We start from the raw sequence: 23,532 nt of genomic DNA on the forward strand, positions 1-23,532 counted from the left end.
TTTGAAAAGAATCATTTAAAAATACATGGCATTAATCTTAATTTAACTGAAATTCGTCTCACTTCGTCTGGTCATCGGCCATTTTTAATATTTATACATTTTTAGGGATTTCTTTCCATTTGTCCGGACGATTTTTCCTTTTCTTCTGGACCGTCCTGGATTTGTTGGACTCGAACAAACATTTCTGACACTTTAACACTATTTAAAATCTTCTTTGACCAACATTTGTCACAAACTTTCATTTCCGGGACATTTGTTGTTTCGACTGGAAAAAGGTTCATTCTTATTGAACCTAAACCGTTTCTCCGTCTGATTCACACGAAGACTCTGGACATCTGGACGGTAGACTCTGGACATCTGGACGGTAGACTCTGGACATCTGGACGGTAGACTCTGGACATCTGGACGGTAGACTCTGGACATCTGGACGGTAGACTGCTCTGGTTTTGTGGGCGTGGCCCGGCGTCATGGCGTCGGACGGGTTCCAGTACCGGGCGCTGTACGACTACAAGAAGGAGCGCGAGGAGGACATCGACCTGCGCGTGGGGGACGTGCTGCTGGTGTCCAAGGCCGCGCTGCTCGCCCTCGGGTGCACCAACGGAGGCGAGGAGCGGCCCGCCGAGATCGGGTGGCTGCCCGGGTTCAACGAAACCACGCAGGTGAGAGGCTGACCACTCTGCCACGCCCGCGCAGGTGAGAGGCTGACCACTCTGCCACGCCCGCGCAGGTGAGAGGCTGACCACTCTGCCACGCCCGCGCAGGTGAGAGGCTGACCACTCTGCCACGCCCGCGCAGGGGCGGGGCCGGGCACAGGGTCTGGACTAAACAAAATTATGACTTTACAGCTGGTATTTTCTAATCGAAACACAAATGGCTCATAAACCTTTAATTTGCATAAAGAGCTCAGGGGCCAACACTGACCCTTGTGGCCCGAACCGTAACACTCGTTTTGTGCTCATTCCTCCAGGAGAAGGGCGATTTTCCCGGGACGTACGTCGAGTTCGTGGGCAGGAAACGGATGTCGCCTCCCACTCCCAAGCCCCGCCCCCCCAGACCGCCCTCTGCCACGTCCGCCCGGGCTGACTCGGAGTCTGAAGGTCAGTTTCATCGAAACGTTTCCATACTTCTGTGTAGAGCTCACGGTTCTTTCAGCTGTTGAGCTAACGGTTCTTTCAGCGGTTGAGCTAGCAGTTCTTTCAGCTGTTGAGCTAATGGTTCTTTCAGCAGTCGAGCTAACGGTTCTTTCAGCATTTGAGCTCACGGTTCTTTCAGCAGTCGAGCTCACGGTTCTTTCAGCTGTTGAGCTAACGGTTCTTTCAGCTGTTGAGCTCATGGTTCTTTCAGCTGTTGAGCTCACGGTTCTTTCAGCTGTTGAGCTCACGGTTCTTTCAGCAGTTGAGCTCATGGTTCTTTCAGCTGTTGAGCTCATGGTTCTTTCAGCAGTTGAGCTCACGTACATTTAAACACGTTCTCTCTTTTGCGTTTGATCCGAGGCTTTTACAGGAAACGGTTAAACGTACTTCCTGTTTTCTCTGAAAGTCGTGATTCAGCTCGCCGTGTTTCACTTCGAGCGTCGTCAGGTTTATGTGTCGTAAAGAAGGTCAAAGGTCACAGCGGCTAAATTTAACTTGTCTTTCCATAAAAAAAACTGAATAAATCCTCTACTTATCACATTTAACCAGGATCAAGACATTTAAACATGAGACAAACATGAGCTGCAATCAATATATGAATAAAGACAAATAAATAAAGCAAAAATAAATGCTTAATCAAACAAACAAAAAATACATCAAAATAAAAAAATAAAGCGAAAATGAATAAAACTAAATCAATATAAATAAATTAAATAAAGCTTAAAAAACATAAATAAAGTTAAAAAATATATAAATACAGCAAAATAAATAAAGCAAAATAAATAATTAAAGCATAAATAAATAAATAAAGCTAAATTAATACATAAATAAATGCATAAATAAAGCCAAATAAATACATAAAGCAGAACAAAAAATAATATTGAACAGTTTGTTGGTTTTCACTCGACTTCAGTTTTCTTCAACACAAAAGATTTAATGTGTAAAACAACAAAACTGTCTTATCTGTTCCTGAATGTTTTTAAATGTTTAAATTAATCCACCCGTGTCTTTTTTAATTATTCGAAACGGTGTGAATCCAGTGGCATTAAATCTTCAAGTTTTGCCTTTTACAGAGACAGATTGTCTCAAACGTCCTCTGAGGACGTGAACAAAGACGTGTCCCTGTCATATTTACACAACAGGTAATTTCAGCAGACGATGCATTTTGTCTTTATCTGGACTAAACACTTCTGGATGTTTGTTCTTCAGGGTTTGTGCTTCCGGACCTCCCGGACCAGTTTGGACCTCCGGACACGGCTCCGCCCCTGCTCGCCCGACTCATGGAGGCCGTGGAGAGCAAAGGTCAGATGCCCCTTCCCCTGTGTGTGGCAGATGCCCCTCCCCCTGTGTGTGTCAGATGCCCCTCCCCCTGTGTGCGTCAGATGCCCTCCCCGTGTGTGTCAGATGCCCTCCCCGTGTGTGTCAGATGCCCTCCCTTTGGCTGCTGGACCAGACGGTGTCACCCCGGCCACCTTTAAAACACTGTGCAGGCGAGCTGACTACTGTCTTCACTGGCATTTTTAACACCTGGAGTCATGCCATGTCCCATGACCATGTCCCATGACCACAGACCTGTGGCTCTGATGTCTGTCATGAAGTCATTTGAGCACCCCCTGCAGGACTCCCTGCAGGACCCCCTGCTGGACCCCCTGCAGGACCAACAGGTCTGTGGACGACGCCCTAAACCTGGCTCTCCACTTCACCTGCAGCACCTGGACTCCCCGGGAACCTACACCAGGATCCTGTTTGTGGACATCAGCACCACCTCCTGCTCTGCTCCAGGACAAGCTCTCGACGTGACTGACTTCCTGATGGATCAGAGGCCGTGAGTGCGGCTGGGGATCAGCACAGAAGCTCCACAGGGCTGTGTACTTTCTCCCCTGCTCTTCTCCCTGTGACAAAGTGCTGCACCTCCAGCCACGACTCTGTAAAACGAATCAAGTTTGCAGACGACACCACCCTCATCGCCACGACGACACCACCCTCATCGCCACGACGACACCACCCTCATCGCCACGACGACACCACCCTCATCGCCACGACGACACCACCCTCATCGCCACGACGACACCACCCTCATCGGGCTCATCTGGGACGGGGATGAGTCTGTCTACAGGAGGTGCTGCGGTAACAACCTGGAGTTCAACACCCAGAAGACACAGCCCCCCCTCACCATCTCAGACCCCCCCATCGCCACTGTGGACTCCCTCCACCTCCTCTGCACCACCATCACCACTGTGGACTCCCTCCACCTCCTCTGCACCACCATCGCCACTGTGGACTCCCTCCACCTCCTCTGCACCACCATCGCCACTGTGGACTCCCTCCACCTCCTCTGCACCACCATCACCACTGTGGACTCCCTCCACCTCCTCTGCACCACCATCGCCACTGTGGACTCCCTCCACCTCCTCTGCACCACCATCGCCACTGTGGACTCCCTCCACCTCCTCTGCACCACCATCACCACTGTGGACTCCCTCCACCTCCTCTGCACCACCATCGCCACTGTGGACTCCCTCCACCTCCTCTGCACCACCATCACCACTGTGGACTCCCTCCACCTCCTCTGCACCACCATCACCACTGTGGACTCCCTCCACCTCCTCTGCACCACCATCGCCACTGTGGACTCCCTCCACCTCCTCTGCACCACCATCACCACTGTGGACTCCCTCCACCTCCTCTGCACCACCATCGCCACTGTGGACTCCCTCCACCTCCTCTGCACCACCATCGCCACTGTGGACTCCCTCCACCTCCTCTGCACCACCATCACCACTGTGGACTCCCTCCACCTCCTCTGCACCACCATCGCCACTGTGGACTCCCTCCACCTCCTCTGCATCACCATCGCCACTGTGGACTCCCTCCACCTCCTCTGCACCACCATCGCCACTGTGGACTCCCTCCACCTCCTCTGCACCACCATCGCCACTGTGGACTCCCTCCACCTCCTCTGCACCACCATCGCCACTGTGGACTCCCTCCACCTCCTCTGCACCACCATCGCCACTGTGGACTCCCTCCACCTCCTCTGCACCACCATCACCACTGTGGACTCCCTCCACCTCCTCTGCACCACCATCACCACTGTGGACTCCCTCCACCTCCTCTGCACCACCATCACCACTGTGGACTCCCTCCACCTCCTCTGCACCACCATCACCACTGTGGACTCCCTCCACCTCCTCTGCACCACCATCACCACTGTGGACTCCCTCCACCTCCTCTGCACCACCATCACCACTGTGGACTCCCTCCACCTCCTCTGCACCACCATCACCACTGTGGACTCCCTCCACCTCCTCTGCACCACCATCGCCACTATATACTTATATTTTATTATGTACTGTATTTCATGCCTGTTTCTAGCCTCATTTGAACTGTACTTCTTGTCTCTACATCTGGAGCTGTTCAGTGTCTGTGAAGTTTGTTCATTGACAAATGGCAATAAACTTGATTCTGATTCTTATAAAAAGAGAACGTGTCACATCTGCCATTTTCACTGAGATGATTCAAATGGACGTGTTTCATGTTAAGTTTGTGCAGCAAAAGTGACATCACAGAATATCACGTGCGATATATTTATACTTTATACTCTTTATACTCTTTATACTCTTTAACTCTAACGTCTGCGTCTCGTTTTGAATCACAGGTACAATCCAGAGTAACTGACCTCAAATGTCTTTTTATCCAGAGTTTATTCCTTTAACTCTTACAATATTCCACAGACTCAGAATGATCTGGTTTGAATCACTCCAGCTTCAGCTTTCTGGATCAGACCTTTAAATGTCTTTTCTCACAGAGACCCAAGAGAGACCCCAGAGAGAGACCCCAGAGAGAGACCCCAGAGAGAGACCCCAAAGAGAGACCCCAAAGAGAGACCCCAAAGAGAGACCCCAAAGAGAGACCCCAGAGAGAGACCCCAGAGAGAGACCCAAGAGAGACCCCAGAGAGAGACCCCAGAGAGACCCCAAAGAGAGACCCCAAAGAGAGACCCCAAAGAGAGACCCCAAAGAGAGAGACCCCAGAGAGAGACCCCAAAGAGAGACCCCAAAGAGAGACCCCAAAGAGAGACCCCAAAGAGAGAGACCCCAAAGAGAGAGACCCCAGAGAGAGACCCCAAAGAGAGACCCCAGAGAGAGACCCCAGAGAGAGACCCCAAAGAGAGACCCCAAAGAGAGACCCCAAAGAGAGAGACCCCAGGGAGAGACCCCAGAGAGAGACCCCAGAGAGAGACCCCAGGGAGAGACCCCAGGGAGAGACCCCAGGGAGAGACCCCAGGGAGAGACCCCAGGGAGAGACCCCAGAGAGAGACCCCAGAGAGAGACCCCAGGGAGAGACTCCAAAGAGAGACCCCAGAGAGAGACACACTCGTCCTCTCACAAACTCCATGTCTTTTGTCTCTTCCAGGTCTGGACGGTCCAGTTTATCGCAGCGTGAGCGGAGGAGTTCTGGACACGAGACAGCTCACAGAGACGGGTCAGTTCTGACTCACGTCTCACCCGTGTTGTGTGTTCTTCTCACCCGTGTTGTGTGTTCTTCACCCGTGTTGTGTGTTCTTCACCCGTGTTGTGTGTTCTTCACCCGTGTTGTGTGTTCTTCTCACCCGTGTTGTGTGTTCTTCTCACCCGTGTTGTGTGTTCTTCACCCGTGTTGTGTGTTCTTCACCCGTGTTGTGTGTTCTTCTCACCCGTGTTGTGTGTTCTTCACCCGTGTTGTGTGTTCTTCACCCGTGTTGTGTGTTCTTCTCACCCGTGTTGTGTGTTCTTCTCACCCGTGTTGTGTGTTCTTCTCACCCTTGTTGTGTGTTCTTCTCACCCGTGTTGTGTGTTCTTCTCACCCTTGTTGTGTGTTCTTCTCACCCGTGCTGTGTGTTCTTCTCACCCGTGTTGTGTGTTCTTCTCACCCGTGTTGTGTGTTCTTCTCACCCGTGTTGTGTGTTCTTCTCACCCGTGTTGTGTGTTCTTCTCACCCGTGTTGTGTGTTCTTCACCCGTGTTGTGTGTTCTTCTCACCCGTGTTGTGTGTTCTTCTCACCCGTGTTGTGTGTTCTTCTCACCCGTGTTGTGTGTTGTGTGCAGACCTGGAGCAGCTGGACGTGTCGGCTCTGTGTGAGGGCGTGGTGCGCTTCCTGCAGGACCTGCCGGCGCCCGTCCTGCCCACGGCGCTGCAGGGCGACATGATCCAGGCCGTGCAGGGTCAGTGACACTTTACATCTCGTGTTAGTTCACTCGAGGGCGGCGACGAGCTCAAGTTCAGCGACAGGTTCATCCATGTGATTGTGGGCGTGTCCAGAACGTGTCACGAGTCGAGAAAAGTCTTCTTCTTCTTCCTCTTCTTCCTCCTCTTCCTCTTCTTCCTCTTCTTCCTCCTCTTCCTCCTCTTCCTCTTCTTCCTCCACCTCTTTCTTCTTCTCCTCCTCCTCTTTCTTCTTCTCCTCTTTCTTCTTCTCCTCCTCTTTCTTCTTCTCCTCCTCTTCCTCCTCTTTCTTCTTCTCCTCCTCTTCCTCCTCCCTTCTCCTTCATCTCCTCCTTCTCCTCCTCCTGACGCTTCGCTTCATCTCCTTCTGGTCCAGTTTGGTAACAGTCTTCATCTTGTGACTGTTGTGTTCTGAAATAATGTACTGAATAAAGACTAAATCTGGACTAATCGAGTTGTTGCGGCTCTGATCCGGTCGCTGGTGTTTTTATGGCGCTCTGACTGCTCAGTCTGTGGTTTTGTTCCCGTGCAGACGTGCGGGAGCTGGAGGAGTGCGCTCAGCTCCTCCGGACCATCGCCGCCTCCTCGCTGACTCCGCCCCAGTACGGACTCACTCTCCTCAGCGTGATACGACACCTCGCCAGAGTCTGTGTCCACTCGCCACGCAACCAGCTGAGTCCACGAGGCCTCGCCGAGACCTTCAGCGCCCTGCTGTTCAGGAACAACACTGGGTAAGAGGAGGAGGAGAGAGGAGGAGAGAGGAGGAGGAGGGAGGAGGAGCAGGGAGGAGAGAGGAGGAGCAGGGAGGAGAGAGGAGGAGCAGGGAGGAGGACCTTCAACGCCCTGCTGTTCAGGAACAACACTGGGTAAGAGGAGGAGGAGAGAGGAGGAGACAGGAGGAGGAGGGAGGAGGAGCAGGGAGGAGAGAGGAGGAGCAGGGAGGAGAGAGGAGGAGCAGGGAGGAGGACCTTCAACGCCCTGCTGTTCAGGAACAACACTGGGTAAGAGGAGGAGGAGAGAGGAGGAGCAGGGAGGAGAGAGGAGGAGCAGGGAGGAGAGAGGAGGAGCAGGGACGAGAGAGGAGGAGCAGGGTGGAGGACCTTCAACGCCCTACTGTTCAGGAACAACACTGGGTAAGAGGAGGAGGAGGAGGAGAGAGGAGGAGCAGGGAGGAGAGAGGAGGAGCAGGGACGAGAGAGGAGGAGCAGGGAGGAGGAGCAGGGAGGAGGACCTTCAACGCCCTGCTGTTCAGGAACAACACTGGGTAAGAGGTGGAGCAGGGAGGAGAGGAGGAGCAGGGAGGAGAGGAGGAGCAGGGAGGAGAGGAGGAGCAGGGAGGAGAGGTGGAGCAGGTGGAGGACCTTCAACGCCCTGCTGTTCAGGAACAACACCGGTAAGAGGAGGAGGAGTACCAGAAAAGTAGAGGGGAACTCTCTGTGTCCTAGCTAGTGTCCTTGTCTCCTCGTTAAGTCTCCTTCGCTGCAGTGATGACCTCCACTAATACTTCCAGACGCTTCCTTTGGACACGCCCTCTCCCGCGCATCATCACACACTTTAGCATTATGAATATTTAAAGAGTTTGAGTGCGTCTCTTTCTCAGAGTCCACACACATGTCTCACCTCCTCTCTCCTCCTCCAAGTGTGTGAGGGCGGTCAGAAGGTCGGGGTCAGTGAAGGTCACACGTCCAGGGTCAGTAAAGGTCACGTGTCCAGGGTCAGTAAAGGTCACGTGTCCAGGGTCAGTAAAGGTCACGTGTCCAGGGTCAGTAAAGGTCATGTCCAGGGTCAGTACAGGTCACATGTCCAGGGTTTGAAAGATCCTCACGTTTAGGGCTGGTTCTTCTCTTGTTCAGGGCGGAGTCTGGAGTGGACCCTATGGTGCAGGCGCTGGAGATTCTGATCACCAGTGAACTCAACATGAACCAGGCAGCTCCAGGTGAGTGTTCGCCCCGTAACCAGGAGGTTGACGGTTCTCTTCCCCTTTCCTGAGTGAGACTTCGGCCCTTTTAAAAGTATTAGTTACTGTATGTATTACTCGACCGACGCTCTGACTGTCGGGTTTGAAGACGAGACAGCGTCGTGAAGAACCCGTGACACCAGATGGCGCTGTGGTGACACCAGATGGCGCTGTGGTGACACCAGATGGCGCTGTGGTGACACCAGATGGCGCAGTGGTGACATTAGATGGCGCTGTGGTGACATTAGATGGCGCTGTGGTGACACCAGATGGCGCTGTGGTGACACTAGAGTTCAAAGTTCGGGAGTTCAACGTCCCGATGTTTTGAGCCCAGATTTATGGTCAAAACGTCTCGCGGGGTCAAAATGAGACGGCCGCGCGCTGTCTGCGTCCGCCTCTAGGGTCCGCTGTTCTCTGAGGTGTTCTTTTAGCATTAGCAGAGGTCCCGTTTGTCTCCATGGAGATGCTGCTGTCGCTCTGGCTGTTACGACAGGTTTAATGCTACACTGGGACATTCACAGAGACGAGCAGGTGTTGTCACGGCGATCTGGAGTCGTTTTGCTTTTGCCCTCTTCTCCTTGTTCTTCTGCGTTTGGAGGTCTCTGGTTTCACTTCCTGTTTCTGGGGTCACCACGGCGATGGCTCACAGGTTCTTCTTCTTCTTCTTCTTCCTCTTCCTCTTCCTCCTCTTCTTCCTCTTCCTCTTCCTCTTCCTCTTCCTGCGTTTGGAGCTCTCTGGTTTCACTTCCTGTTTCCCGGGTCACCATGGCGATGGCTCACAGCTTCTTCTTCCTCTCATGTGTTCAGAATGTTGCAACGTGTCGACTCAGCAACATTTAATTCTCCTTCTGCAGTTGTGAAATGACCGTTCCACGTCTTGAGATGAAACACGTTTGACTCATACAGGAAGTGACATCATACTGGATTTCATACGCCTTTAAATCAAATGTTTTGTTTTTCACATTGTCAAAGTAGAAACCGATTTAAACTCTCAATGTTTGATGTTCAAATGTCAGATTTTGACACTAAACGACTCGTGCAGAACGATTTAAACGTTTTTAAGTTTAGTCAGTGTTTATTTCCTGTTTGTAATTGATGACATCACAGCAGGAAATTACCCAGCAGCCACTGGTTTATTTCACGTGACCGATACAAACATGTGAGAGCGACTTTATTTTTTTGAATGTTTTCGAGGGTCAAAAGAGTCGTTTCTTCAGTGTGAATTCTGCAGAAACGTAAACGTCCCTAGTGTGATGTCACTTCCTGTTTGAACGTCCCTAGTGTGATGTCACTTCCTGTTTGAGCGTCCCTAGTGTGATGTCACTTCCTGTGTGAGCGTCCCTAGTGTGATGTCACTTCCTGTGTGATCGTCCCTAGTGTGATGTCACTTCCTGTGTGAGCGTCCCTAGTGTGATGTCACTTCCTGTGTGAGCGTCCCTAGTGTGATGTCACTTCCTGTGTGAGCGTCCCTAGTGTGATGTCACTTCCTGTTTGAGCGTCCCTAGTGTGATGTCACTTCCTGTACACGCCACAAACAGCAGCGACTGGTGTAAAACTATCACTTATATTTACAACGGATTTAAATATTACAAACAAAGTCAAAAATTACCCGCCCCCGAGTCTCTGGTAGGTTCTGAACCCGCCCAAGTCTCCGGCAGGTTCTGAACCCGCCCAAGTCTCCACTCGGGCGGGTTCAGAACCTGGCGGAGACTCGGGCGGGTCGCCAGGTTCTGAACCCGCCCGAGTCTCTCCGCCAGGGTCTGAACCCGCCCGAGTCTCCGCCAGGTTCTGCCGTTTAGACTCCTGCTGTTGTGAGCCAATCAGGACGCTCGCTTTGGGGGCGAGGCTCCAGTTGTCATGGACACAAGGGGAACGTCTGAAAGAATGTTTTAGAGAGAGGACCGACTAAAGCTTTAGCAGCTGTCACTCAAATATTAATAATAGTGATGATGATAAATGATTCCTGAACATAATCCAAACTCTAGATATGACAGATATATTGTCAAAAATAAACATTTGCTTGTAAAAGTGTGAAAAATAACAGAATCCCTGCAGGTGAAGCTCTGATGGAGGGATGTTTGTGGAGGTGGAGCTCTGATGGAGGGATGTTTGTGAAGCTCTGATGGAGGGATGTTTGTGGAGGTGGAGCTCTGAATGAGGGATGTTTGTGGAGGTGAAGCTCTGATGGAGGGATGTTTGTGGAGGTGGAGCTCTGATGGAGGGATGTTTGTGGAGGTGAAGCTCTGATGGAGGGATGTTTGTGGAGGTGAAGCTCTGATGGAGGGATGTTTGTGGAGGTGAAGCTCTGATGGAGGGATGTTTGTGGAGGTGAAGCTCTGATGGAGGGATGTTTGTGGAGGTGGAGCTCTGATGGAGGGATGTTTGTGGAGGTGAAGCTCTGATGGAGGGATGTTTGTGGAGGTGAAGCTCTGATGGAGGGATGTTTGTGGAGCTCTGATGGAGGGATGTTTGTGGAGGTGGAGCTCTGATGGAGGGATGTTTGTGGAGGTGAAGCTCTGATGGAGGGATGTTTGTGGAGGTGAAGCTCTGATGGAGGGATGTTTGTGGAGGTGAAGCTCTGATGGAGGGATGTTTGTGGAGGTGGAGCTCTGATGGAGGGATGTTTGTGGAGGTGAAGCTCTGATGGAGGGATGTTTGTGGAGGTGAAGCTCTGATGGAGGGATGTTTGTGGAGGTGAAGCTCTGATGGAGGGATGTTTGTGGAGGTGGAGCTCTGATGGAGGGATGTTTGTGGAGGTGAAGCTCTGATGGAGGGATGTTTGTGGAGGTGAAGCTCTGATGGAGGGATGTTTGTGGAGGTGGAGCTCTGATGGAGGGATGTTTGTGGAGGTGGAGCTCTGATGGAGGGATGTTTGTGGAGGTGGAGCTCTGATGGAGGGATGTTTGTGGAGGTGAAGCTCTGATGGAGGGATGTTTGTGGAGGTGGAGCTCTGATGGAGGGATGTTTGTGGAGGTGGAGCTCTGATGTAGGGATGTTTGTGGAGGTGGAGCTCTGATGTAGGGATGTTTGTGGAGGTGGAGCTCTGAACGTGTAAAAAGAACAAACTCTTTTATATTTGTCGTTTACACTTTATTCATAAATAACCTCATTTATTTGGTTGAAACACGTTTAAATCCTGAGTTACTCCTTCTGCCTATAAACTATCTCTCTCTCTTCTCCCTCTCCTCTCCGTCTCCTTTCTTTCTCCTTTCTCACTCCTTTCTCTCCTCTCTCTCTCCATTCATTATTTCGTCCCGATGACATCACCGCTCCCTGCCGCACTGTGATTGGTCTGTGCAGCAGGTGACATCACACGTCTCCGGGCTGCTCGCTCTCGCTCGCTCTCTCGCTCGCTCACTCGCAGAATCGCACGTTTTCAAAATCTGCGTCGCCCGAAAAACGGAATCCGCTCTGAGCGAGGGGCAAACGAGGGCGAGCGACACCGGGAACACGCGCTCGTTCTCTCGTTCCACCTTTCGCCGTCATAAACGTGGAGAAAAGCGACGCCATCCATGTGATTCAACTCTTTTTCTCGCTCTTTTTCCGACACAAACGTGGAATAAAACGGCACAAATTGAAGGAATAACTCTGGAATGTGATGAGGCCGTTTGTGAATCTCGTCAGTCGTTCCTCGCTCGCTTCCTCGTCTCCTTCCTCGTCTCCTCCCTCGTTTCCTTCGTTAGTTTCTTTCATCATCAGTTTCTCTTCGATACGTCGCAAAAATATCGATATTGCGAGAAAATAAACGGGCGAAATGTACCGTTTTAACGCTGTAATTTAGTCTTTTATTTTGAGTCGTTATATTTGATATTTGATATTTACATATTTCTGCAAAACGAAGCCTTTAATATCACGTTTCACATCTTTACATTTTATTTTACATTTTTGTGTTGAACATTGTCTTTTTTATAGACATAATCATAATTAAACACAATAAACTACCACCTTTTTCCATCTTTCCTCCCTCGTTACCTTTCCTTGCTCGTTTCCTCTCGCTCGTTTCCTTTCCTCGCTCGTTACCTTTCCTTGCTCGTTTCCTTTCCTCGCTCGTTACCTTTCCTTAGTCGTTTCCTCTCGCTCGTTTCCTTTCCTTCCTCGTTTCTTTTCCTCCCTCGTTTCCTTTCTTCGCTCGTTTCCTTTCCTCGCTCGTTCCCTTAACTCGCTCGTTTTCGCTCCTCGCTCGTTTTCGCTCCTCGCTCGTTTCCTTTCCTCGCTCGTTCCCTTACCTCGCTCGTTTTCGCTCCTCGCTCGTTTTCGCTCCTCGCTCGTTTCCTTTCCTCGCTCGTTCCCTTACCTCGCTCGTTTTCGCTCCTCGCTCGTTTTCGCTCCTCGCTCGTTTTCGCTCCTCGCTCATTTTCGCTCCTCGCTTGTTCCCTTCCCTTTCTTGTTTCCTTTCCTTTCTTGTTTCCTTTCCTTGTTTCCTTTCCTTTCTCATTTCCTTTCCTCGCTCGTTTCATTTCCTCGCTCGTTTCCTTTCCTCACTTCATTCATACTTGTCGTTTCTTCAACATTTCAGGCAGAATCTTTCTGCGTTTCTTGCAGTTTTCCTTTGAACACATTCCAGTAGTAGATTTAGTGTGGGTTCGATCTTGATGAAATCCTCTTGTTTTTCACGCGGCGTCAGACTTTTTGTCGACAGCCGCTCTGAGACTTTGACCGTTTGATCGTTTGAAAGAGCGTCCAGAGAATGGAGCGAGGAGAAGGTGAAGGCCTCGGCTTTAGCAGTCGAGACAAAATCTTCTGCTACATAAAGATGAAGAGCCCAGGTACAAGACCCTCTCATCGTGGTGGTGCTGGTGGTGCTGGTGGTGCTGGTGTGAAGCACTTTGACTGAGGACTTTGTTTTCAGCTCCACAAACACATTTAATGACTAAAACAGGTTTTCGTTGCTCTCGGTCCCGCTCAGGTTCTCGTTGCTCTCGGTCCCGCTCAGGTTCTCGTTGCTCTCGGTCCCGCTCAGGTTCTCGTTGCTCTCGGTCCCGCTCAGGTTTTCGTTGCTCTCGGTCCCGCTCAGGTTCTCGTTGCTCTCGGTCCCGCTCAGGTTCTCGTTGCTCTCGGTCCCGCTCAGGTTCTCGTTGCTCTCGGTCCCGCTCAGGTTCTCGTTGCTCTCGGTCCTGCTCAGGTTCCCGCTCCACATCATGAGACTCTGACCCAAACACAGCTCATAACAAACAACTTCCTGTTTCTCCTCAGCCTTTGCCTCATTTCTTTGACTCTCTCAAAGCCTCTATGCTGCGTTTGAACCTCTCTTAATGTCATGCTAATGCTAATGCTAACGTCAGACGCTTTATGACCTGGAAATGTCAGATTGTGGCTCTGGACAAAGCGAGTGCCGGAAACGGCTGTTGCTAACGTGCTTTGCTAGCTCTGTGTTGCTAACGTGCTTTGCTAGCTTTGTGTTGCTAAGGCTCCACATAGTCGTTAGCATCAGTGGAAACACAGCGCTTTAGCACAAGATCAAGTCAGAGTTTGGAGACAAATGATTCTTTTGTGTTTCTCTGCTTTTTGCCTCTTCTTGAGTCTGTGTTTTCTCTCGTCCAATCATCTGGCTGTGCTGTGGAGGCTCCTCCCCCTGAGATAAAGTCCTCCTGGAGCCCAAGAGCCAGACGCTTTTGGAGCCAGAACCTCTCAGGGGCCAGAACCTCTCAGGGGCCAGAACCTCTCAGGGGCCAGAACCTCTCAGGGGCCAGAACCTCTCAGGGGCCAGAACCTCTCAGGGGCCAGAACCTCTCAGGGGCCAGAACCTCTCAGGGGCCACTTTAGATCCAAGACACTTTAGGACTGAACAGCTCCACTCCAAGCAGATCTAATCCAAACAAATGGAGACACGTTCTTTTAGGCTCCACTTTCCTCCATCTTGGTCCCATTGACCTAAAAGCTGCACTATCTGAGGTCTTCTGCTCTGACGGAGACACTGGAGGGTGGAGCAGATGCAGACCACACCGTAAAGTCCACCTCAACATGTTTTCCTTGTTAAATGTAAAAGGTTTGTGTTTGTGATTTCAGCGCTGCCCCCCAAACCGTCGAAGCCCCCTGCTCCAGCCCCCTCCAGCTTCAACAACAGCATCTCGCTGCAGGACGCCGAGTGGTACTGGGGCGACATCTCCAGGTAACCCAGGAGAACCTTCTTAGAACCCTCAGACCCGGTGTCGTCCCCGAGTTCAAGCTCCTGGACGTGAATTAGCTTTGAAACGATAATCCTTCAAATGTCGTGTTACAGGGAGGAAGTGAACGAGAAGCTCCGGGACACGGCCGACGGGACGTTTCTGGTGAGGGACGCCTCCACGAAGATGCACGGGGACTACACGCTCACGCTGAGGTAAACGGGCCCGCGAATACCGTCCATCTGTCATTAAAAACAAGATACTTTAGTCCAAGTTTGTCAGTCAGACTTTGTTTACGACATGTTTCATTTGGTGTTTGAATATTTGTGGCTCAAAAAAGAGCAGGAGCTTCAAGAGTTTCAGGAGTTGAGTTTCAGGGGCTTCAGGAGTTTCAGGGGCTTCAGGAGTTTCAGGGGCTTCAGGAGTTTCAGGGGCTTCAGGAGCTTCAGGGGCTTCAGGAGTTTCAGGGGCTTCAGGAGCTTCAGGAGCTTCAGGGGCTTCAGGAGCCTCAGGAGCTTAAATGACCTTCTATGGAGGTCGAGATGATTCAGTGACCCATAATTGTGGATAATTGTAACCTTCTGACCCTCACATGAACAGTTTATATTCCTGAACCTCTCCAGTTTCTGCTTTTCTGAAGATCTTGTACTGATCCTTTGATTTCACCGTCCACAGAAAAGGAGGCAACAACAAGCTGATCAAGATCTTCCACCGCGAGGGCAAGTACGGCTTCTCGGACCCTCTGACCTTCGGCTCTGTGGTGGAGCTCATAAACCACTACAGGCACGAGTCCCTGGCCCAGTACAACCCCAAGCTCGACGTCAAACTGCTCTACCCCGTGTCCAAGCACCAGCAGGTACGAGCGGGCGGGGCGTGTGCTTGTTCTGCCTGTGTCGGACACCGGGACACATGATAACTGATGGTTCTGTGGTGTCTTCAGGACCAGGTGGTGAAGGAGGACAGTATCGAGGCCGTGGGGAAGAAGCTCCACGAGTATCACCTTCAGTACCAGGAGAAGAACCGCGAGTACGACCGACTTTACGAGGAGTACACCCGAACGTCTCAGGTACGACGCTGCTGCCAGAGTCGCCCTGAGGCACACTGTGACGGGGGACACGCCCACAGAGTGTAGAGGAGAAGGAAGCGGAGGCACTCAAAACCTTCACCGTGCTATGTAATGTCTAAAATGTCATCTGAAACCTGCAATATATCAGGCCAATGGTTTCATGTAGAAAGCAAACAGGAGGAGGGACCAAGCACACACCTGTCTGACCCCTCTGTCAGATGACCATTGATTTTAACTGGTCCAATATCGTAAAAAGACCCACTATTTATTACCATTTTAATAAATAAGTCCAGTTACGGAATCAAATCCTTCTCAGCATCCAGACTTATTCCATCTTTGTTTAGTTGTGTTTGTGTGTCTCATTGTGTGTAAAGATGGTCTTATGTCGTCTTGTGTGTGTCTCATTGTGTGTAAAGATGGTCTTATGTCGTCTTGTGTGTGTCTCATTGTGTGTAAAGATGGTCTTATGTCGTCTTGTGTGTGTCTCATTGTGTGTAAAGATGGTCTTATGTCGTCTTGTGTGTGTGTCATTGTGTGTAAAGATGGTCTTATGTCGTCTTGTGTGTGTCTCATTGTGTGTAAAGATGGTCTTATGTCGTCTTGTGTGTGTCTCATTGTGTGCAAAAGATGGTCTTATGTCGTCTTGTGTGTGTCTCATTGTGTGTAAAGATGGTCTTATGTCGTCTTGTGTGTGTCTCATTGTGTGTAAAGATGGTCTTATGTCGTCTTGTGTGTGTCTCATTGTGTGTAAAGATGGTCTTATGTCGTCTTGTGTGTGTGTCTCATTGTGTGTAAAGATGGTCTTATGTCGTCTTGTGTGTGTCTCATTGTGTGTAAAGATGGTCTTATGTCGTCTTGTGTGTGTCTCATTGTGTGTAAAGATGGTCTTATGTCGTCTTGTGTCTTTGTGGATTCAGTTTGGGAGGATTTGTTCCGTTCTTTTGGACATAATTGAGGTGAATAAACGATAGTCACGTTCAGAATAGAAATAGTCTCTATGAGGCACAGTCCGGTCGCTCCGTCCCATACTCTGAGCTGAACCCATCGCTGGTCCTGGTCCTCTAGTAGCCGGCCCACTCACCGTCGAGCGCGCGGTCTCGTTTTCTCACGCCGATCGTCTTGTGTTTGATTGACAGGAGATCCAGATGAAGCGCACGGCCATCGAGGCGTTCAACGAGACCATCAAGATCTTCGAGGAGCAGTGTCAGACGCAGGACCGCTTCAGCAAGGAATACATCGAGAAGTTCCGACGCGAAGGCAACGACAAGGAAATCCAGAGGTAACGCCCTTGATGACGCGTCTTACAGTTGTCGCCGACCGTCATGACGCGTCTTACAGCTGTCGCCGACCGTCATGACGCGTCGTACAGCTGTCGCCGACCGTCATGACGCGTCTTACAGCTGTCGCCGACCGTCATGACGCGTCGTACAGCTGTCGCCGACCGTCATGACGCGTCTTACAGCTGTCGCCGACCGTCATGACGCGTCGTGCAGCTGTCGCCGACCGTCATGACGCGTCGTGCAGCTGTCGCCGACCCTCATGACGCGTCGTACAGCTGTCGCCGACCGTCATGACGCGTCGTACAGCTGTCGCCGACCATCATGACGCGGCGTACAGCTGTCGCCGACCGTCATGACGCGTCGTACAGCTGTCGCCGACCGTCATGACTCGTCGTGCAGCTGTCGCCGACCGTCATGACGCGTCGTACAGCTGTCGCCGACCGTCATGACGCGTCGTACAGCTGTCGCCGACCGTCATGACGCGTCGTACAGCTGTCGCCGACCGTCATGACTCGTCGTACAGCTGTCGCCGACCGTCATGGCGCGTCGTGCAGCTGTCGCCGACCGTCATGGCGCGTCGTGCAGCTGTCGCCGACCGTCATGACGCGTCGTGCAGCTGTCGCCGACCGTCATGACGCGTCGTACAGCTGTCGCCGACCGTCATGACGCGTCGTACAGCTGTCGCCGACCGTCATGACGCGTCGTACGGAGCTGTCGCCGACCGTCATGACGCGTCGTACAGCTGTCGCCGACCGTCATGACTCGTCGTGCAGCTGTCGCCGACCGTCATGGCGCGTCGTGCAGCTGTCGCCGACCGTCATGGCGCGTCGTGCAGCTGTCGCCGACCATCATGACGCATGACGCGTCGTACGGAGCTGTCGCCGACCGCCATGGCGCGTTCAACTGTCATTTATTCAACTTCGTGGCGTGACTTAACGGCGTGTTCTTGTCTCGATGGAAGGATCATGGAGAACTACGACAAGCTGAAGTCTCGTATCTCTGAGATCGTGGACAGCAAGCGCCACCTGGAGGTCGACCTGAAGAAGCAGGCGGCCGATTATCGAGAGATCGACAAGAAGATGAACAGCATCAAACCAGATCTGATCCAGCTGAGGAAGACCAGGGACCAGTACCTCATGTGAGCCTCTCTTTATGCTCTTTACGCTCTTTACGCTCTAGAAGTTTCATATTGATTTCTTGACATTTAAGGTTTTTTCCCGTTCACTTGCAAAACATTTTTATTTTTCAGGAAGTAAAATAGTAAAACAAAATAAAGCAAAAATAAAACTGGATACAATTTTCTAGCTAAATCTTCAGAATAGAACAATCTTACCTGTGATTTGGTTAAGAGTCTCTCCTCCCGAGGTGTTCCCAGGCCAGCCGAGAGACATAGTCCCTCCAGCGTGTCCTGGGTCTTCCACGGGGCCTCTTCCCAGTGGGACATGCCCGAAACTCCTCCCAGGGAGGAGCCCAGGAGGAGCAGCGGCTCTACTCCGAGCTCATCCTGTGTGACCGAGCTCCTCCCCCTATCTCTAAGAGAGCGCCCAGCCACCCGGCGGAGGAAACTCATTTCGACCGCTTGTATACTCGATCTTGTCCTTTGGGTCATTAAAGCTCATGACCATAGGTGAGGTCAGAACGTAGAGGGCAAGGACCCCCCACCTGGAAAGAACGAGGACCCCCCACCCACCTGGAGAGGGCGGGGACCCCCCACCCACCTGGAAAGAACGAGGACCCCCCACCCACCTGGAAAGAACGGGGACCCCCCACCCACCTGGAGAGGGCGGGGACCCCCCACCCACCTGGAGAGGGCGAGAGAACAAGGACCCCCACCCACCTGGAGAGGATGAGGACCCCCCACCCACCTGGAGAGGACGAGGACCCCCCACCCACCTGGAGAGAACAAGGACCCCCCACCCACCTGGAGAGGGCGGGGACCCCCCACCCACCTGGAAAGAACGAGGACCCCCCACCCACCTGGAAAGAACGGGGACCCCCCACCCACCTGGAGAGGGCGGGGACCCCCCACCCACCTGGAGAGGGCGAGAGAACAAGGACCCCCACCCACCTGGAGAGGATGAGGACCCCCCACCCACCTGGAGAGGGCGGGGACCTCCACCCACCTGGAGAGGACGAGGACCCCCCACCCACCTGGAGAGGACGAGGACCCCCCACCCACCTAGGAAGACACCTTTTCCCGGTTGAGAACCATGAGGTCTATATCTAGTCGATACCTTAACCTCCTGCTCAGGCTCCTCCCCCAGGCTCAGGCTCCTCCCCCAGGCTCAGGCTCCTCCCCCAGGCTCAGGCTCCTCCCCCAGGGAGGATGAAGTGTAAATCTGCTGTTGGAGTAAATGTTCAGGACGACTTAGCTCAGACTGAGCCTGATTGGTCAGATCTTTAAACAGTCTAAACAAGCCACATGAGGGCGCCAAACCCCCGCCTCCTCTTCACACGCAGGACGTGAAACAGGCCAAACGGCTCAGAATCTCCATGAATCCAGTCACACGAGCAGGTTTCTCCTGGTGAAACCTCTTGACATGTTGGTGTTTTGTGTTGCAGGTTTCTCCTGGTGAAACCTCTTGACATGTTGGTGTTTTGTGTTGCAGGTTTCTCCTGGTGAAACCTCTTGACATGTTGTTTTTTTGTGTTGCAGGTTTCTCCTGGTGAAACCTCTTGACATGTTGGTGTTTTGTGTTGCAGGTTTCTCCTGGTGAAACCTCTTGACATGTTGTTTTTTTTGTGTTGCAGGTTTCTCCTGGTGAAACCTCTTGACATGTTGTTTTTTTGTGTTGCAGGTTTCTCCTGGTGAAACCTCTTGACATGTTGGTGTTTTGTGTTGCAGGTTTCTCCTGGTGAAACCTCTTGACATGTTGGTGTTTTGTGTTGCAGGTTTCTCCTGGTGAAACCTCTTGACATGTTGGTGTTTTGTGTTGCAGGTTTCTCCTGGTGAAACCTCTTGACATGTTGTTTTTTTGTGTTGCAGGTTTCTCCTGGTGAAACCTCTTGACATGTTGGTGTTTTGTGTTGCAGGTTTCTCCTGGTGAAACCTCTTGACATGTTGTTTTTTTTGTGTTGCAGGTTTCTCCTGGTGAAACCTCTTGACATGTTGTTTTTTTGTGTTGCAGGTTTCTCCTGGTGAAACCTCTTGACATGTTGTTTTTTTGTGTTGCAGGTTTCTCCTGGTGAAACCTCTTGACATGTTGGTGTTTTGTGTTGCAGGTTTCTCCTGGTGAAACCTCTTGACATGTTGTTTTTTTTGTGTTGCAGGTTTCTCCTGGTGAAACCTCTTGACATGTTGTTTTTTTGTGTTGCAGGTTTCTCCTGGTGAAACCTCTTGACATGTTGGTGTTTTGTGTTGCAGGTTTCTCCTGGTGAAACCTCTTGACATGTTGTTTTTTTGTGTTGCAGGTTTCTCCTGGTGAAACCTCTTGACATGTTGGTGTTTTGTGTTGCAGGTGGCTGACGCAGAAAGGCGTCCGACAGAGGAAACTAAACGAGTGGCTCGGACTGAAGAACGAGACCACAGAGGAGTGAGTCCAGCTGTCAATCACTCTCATACTCACCACATGTTCTTCTATAACACCAGAAACCACCAAAAGACATAATTATAGTTCAATAATCGTAACTGTTTTTGGACTAAACAGACTCTAGAACACTTTTTATAACCAAGACAATAAAACACTTTATTCATAAAGATGTCACAGATTTACAACTTTATTTGGTTAAAAATGTGTTCAATAGAAATAATGGTTTGAGTTGAACATTAAAATAATCAATAGTTGCAGCTCTAAACCTTGATTTTGTTTGTCACTGCAGTCACTCACGATCACTCACGGTCACTCACGATCACTCACGGTCACTCACGGTCACTGACGCTCTGTGGCGGTCACTGACGGTCACTCACGCTCTTGTGTCTGTGGTTCCAGTGAGTACAGCCTGGTGGAGGACGAGGAGGACCTGCCGCATCACGACGAGCGTCTTTGGCGTCTGGGAAACATAAACCGGACTCAAGCCGAGTCTCTGCTGCGCGGGAAACGAGACGGGACGTTCCTCGTGCGAGAGAGCAGCAAACCAGGATGCTACGCCTGCTCCGTGGTGTACGTGAGGGGGAGGAGGTGGGGGAGGAGGTGGAGGAGGAGGTGGAGGGAGGAGGAGGAGACAAGAGAGGAGGAGGAGGAGACAAGAGAGGAGGAGGAGAGCAGCAAACCAGGATGCTACGCCTGCTCCGTGGTGTACGTGAGGGGGAGGAGGTGGGGGAGGAGGTGGGGGAGGAGGTGGAGGGAGGAGGAGGAGGTGGAGGGAGGAGGAGGAGACAAGAGAGGAGGAGGAGGAGACAAGACAGGAGGAGGAGGAGACAAGAGAGGAGGAGGAGGAGACAAGAGAGGAGGAGGAGAGCAGCAAACCAGGATGCTACGCCTGCTCCGTGGTGTACGTGAGGGGGAGGAGGTGGGGGAGGAGGTGGGGGAGGAGGTGGAGGGAGGAGGAGGAGGTGGAGGGAGGAGGAGGAGACAAGAGAGGAGGAGGAGGAGACAAGAGAGGAGGAGGAGGAGACAAGAGAGGAGGAGGAGAGCAGCAAACCAGGATGCTACGCCTGCTCCGTGGTGTATGTGAGGGGGAGGAGGGGAGGGACAGATGTCTAGAGCTGTGAGCTGACCCACAGGTTGACTGACCGCTCTCTCTGTGTCCTCTGTCTGACCGCTCTCTCTCTGTCCTCTGTCTGACCGCTCTCTCTCTGTCCGACCGCTCTCTCTCTGTCCTCTGTCTGACCGCTCTCTCTCTGTCCTCTGTCTGACCGCTCTCTCTCTGTCCTCTGTCTGACCGCTCTCTCCCTGTCCGACTGCTCTCTCTCTGTCCTCTGTCTGACCGCTCTCTCTCTGTCCTCAGGGTGGACGGTGAGGTCAAACACTGCGTCATAAACAAAACGGTCAGTGGCTTTGGCTTCGCGGAGCCGTACAATCTGTACTCGTCGCTCAAAGAGCTGGTGCTGCATTATCAGCACACGTCACTGGTGCAGCACAACGACTCGCTCAACGTCACGCTGGCCTTCCCCGTGTACAGCCAGCAGCGCCGGTGACCCCGACCATGACCCCGACGACCGCCCTGACCGCCACGATGACCCTGACGATTGCCCCGACGACCACACGTCACTGGTGCAGCAACAACTCGCTCAACGTCACGCTGGCGTTCCCCGTGTACCTCGATGAGCACCCCGACGACCGCCGCGCTGACCCCGGCGATGATCCCGACGAGCACCACGATGACCACCACGACGAGCAGCCCGACGACCACCCTGACCACCACAATGACCCACTGATCCCGACCACCACCCCGACCACGATGACCACTACGACCTACCACGATGACCCCGACACAAACAGGGCTCGATGTGGACACGCCCGGGCTAAATATGAACCAAACACGTGCAGAGACGGACAAAACTCGCTCAAATATGGAAAATACCTGGTCAAATACGGAAATGACCGGAACGCGCCCAAATCCGGGAACGCCACAGACACTTTTGGACAAACGACGCTCACGGTTCAATTTCACCACAAACTTTCACGACTCGCTGAAGGTCCCGGCGATCCCTTTAATCATGGAATGTTCAGTCGTTTAATCCACTTTTAACACGTGAAGATCATGATAAGAACGGTTTGTTTTCCAATCATGAAACTAAAAACTAACTTTTCTAGAAACGGGCGAAGTCGGTTTGAGCTCTGGAATCATGAGTTCAGAGACGGCGAAAAGACGAGCGAACCACCCGATGATGTCACAAGGTGGTACGAAGCGTGGCGAGCTCCGAGACAGGTTAGACAAACGCCAAACGCGACTCCGGGAATGTTCTTGAGGAGGAAACGGGAAAAGTCCAAAAGGAGAATGAACCACGAACTGGAAAAGGGTTTTTTGATTTTTCGAGATTTTGTTTTTCCGTAAAAGTCGTTTCTTCAGTTCGACTTTCACAAATTCTCTTCGAGTTTGGTCCGTTTTCTTTTCCGTCGTGAGATTCTTTCGCCGCCGTGGACGATGTTTTTTTCCCCGTTTGTGAAACTTTCCGATTTCGCTTAAAAAGTCGGTCATTTTTTTTGTCTGAATTCCAAATTTTTTTTGTCCAACGTCGCGACCGATTTCGACCTCGTTTTCCAGAACCGAAAACCAAAAACGATGGATTCTTCCGGACGTTTGCGAAGACGTTTGAGGCGGAAATGTTGGAAGTTTTGAGAAAGTAAAAAAGGAAAAAAACACTGTGACTCTGAAAACCAAAAGGACGAAGACGAAAAGACGCTTCCAAAGACGGATCACGATTTTCCCGCGGCGCGTTTCCAGATTGTTAAACGGCGACGCGCTTTCACCTCAAGATTCCAAAACGAGCAGAAAAACAAACACTTCTGGACTTTTCTTTTCCCGTATCGTTGGAATGTTCCGGGCTTTGGATTCAAGATGGAAAATGTCACGAAAATCATGGAAAACTCTGCATTTTTGTTCAAACTGAGTGAATTTTGCTCCAGACGGTTTAAAGCCTGAACCACACACACGATTTATGACGTTATTCCTCTTTTTAGCCTTAAAAAACTTGCTTGAACCAGGATTTAAAGAGTTTTTACCGTATTTTCCGGAGTATAAGTCGCACCAGCCAAAAAAATGCATAATAAAGAAGAAAAAAACATAAGTTGCATTTTTGGAGGAAATAACATGGTGAATAGGTGTACGTATGCTAACGTGCTAACATGCTAACGCTAACACCTTCAGCTACAGTTCTATAGCATAAAGAACATGCTAACAAGTTT

At 51.4% G+C, this 23,532-nt stretch overlaps 1 protein-coding gene across 2 annotated transcripts; it reads left to right on the forward strand.

The window, feature by feature from the left end:
• The first annotated feature begins 431 nt into the window (after positions 1-431).
• On the forward strand, positions 432-21,859 carry LOC140346583 (phosphatidylinositol 3-kinase regulatory subunit alpha-like). 2 transcript variants are annotated; one of them, XM_072432711.1, is made up of 16 exons: positions 432-659; positions 968-1,097; positions 2,343-2,435; positions 5,550-5,618; positions 6,220-6,336; positions 6,870-7,068; positions 8,191-8,273; positions 14,301-14,403; positions 14,515-14,613; positions 15,074-15,254; positions 15,339-15,464; positions 16,601-16,743; positions 17,706-17,882; positions 20,203-20,277; positions 20,674-20,844; positions 21,632-21,859. In XM_072432711.1, exons 1-16 carry the CDS (start codon positions 468-470, stop codon positions 21,819-21,821), a joined length of 2,148 nt encoding a protein of 715 aa, XP_072288812.1. In that variant the 5' UTR covers positions 432-467; the 3' UTR covers positions 21,822-21,859. The 2 variants fall into 2 exon arrangements, with proteins under 2 accessions (XP_072288812.1, XP_072288813.1); XM_072432712.1 differs by lacking the exons at positions 432-659; positions 968-1,097; positions 2,343-2,435; ... (1 more) ...; positions 6,220-6,336; positions 6,870-7,068 and adding an exon at positions 7,581-7,601 and having other exon boundaries at positions 21,632-21,854.
• Positions 21,860-23,532: the final 1,673 nt, after the last annotated feature.

This window comes from Eucyclogobius newberryi, unplaced genomic scaffold, assembly GCF_026437365.1.
Source record: "Eucyclogobius newberryi isolate DKJ021-1_F unplaced genomic scaffold, fEucNew1.0.hap1 SCAF_6, whole genome shotgun sequence".
Lineage (NCBI taxonomy): Eukaryota > Metazoa > Chordata > Actinopteri > Gobiiformes > Gobiidae > Eucyclogobius > Eucyclogobius newberryi.

Excerpts from the sequence above, each read along its gene's own strand:
- LOC140346583 (XM_072432711.1), top strand. The coding sequence starts at position 468 with ATGGCGTCGGACGGGTTCCAGTACCGGGCGCTGTACGACTACAAGAAG. Across the intron at positions 1,098-2,342 it reads GGCTGACTCGGAGTCTGAAG|GGTTTGTGCTTCCGGACCTC; the intron begins GTCAGTTTCATC and ends TTTGTTCTTCAG. Across the intron at positions 5,619-6,219 it reads GAGACAGCTCACAGAGACGG|ACCTGGAGCAGCTGGACGTG; the intron begins GTCAGTTCTGAC and ends TGTTGTGTGCAG.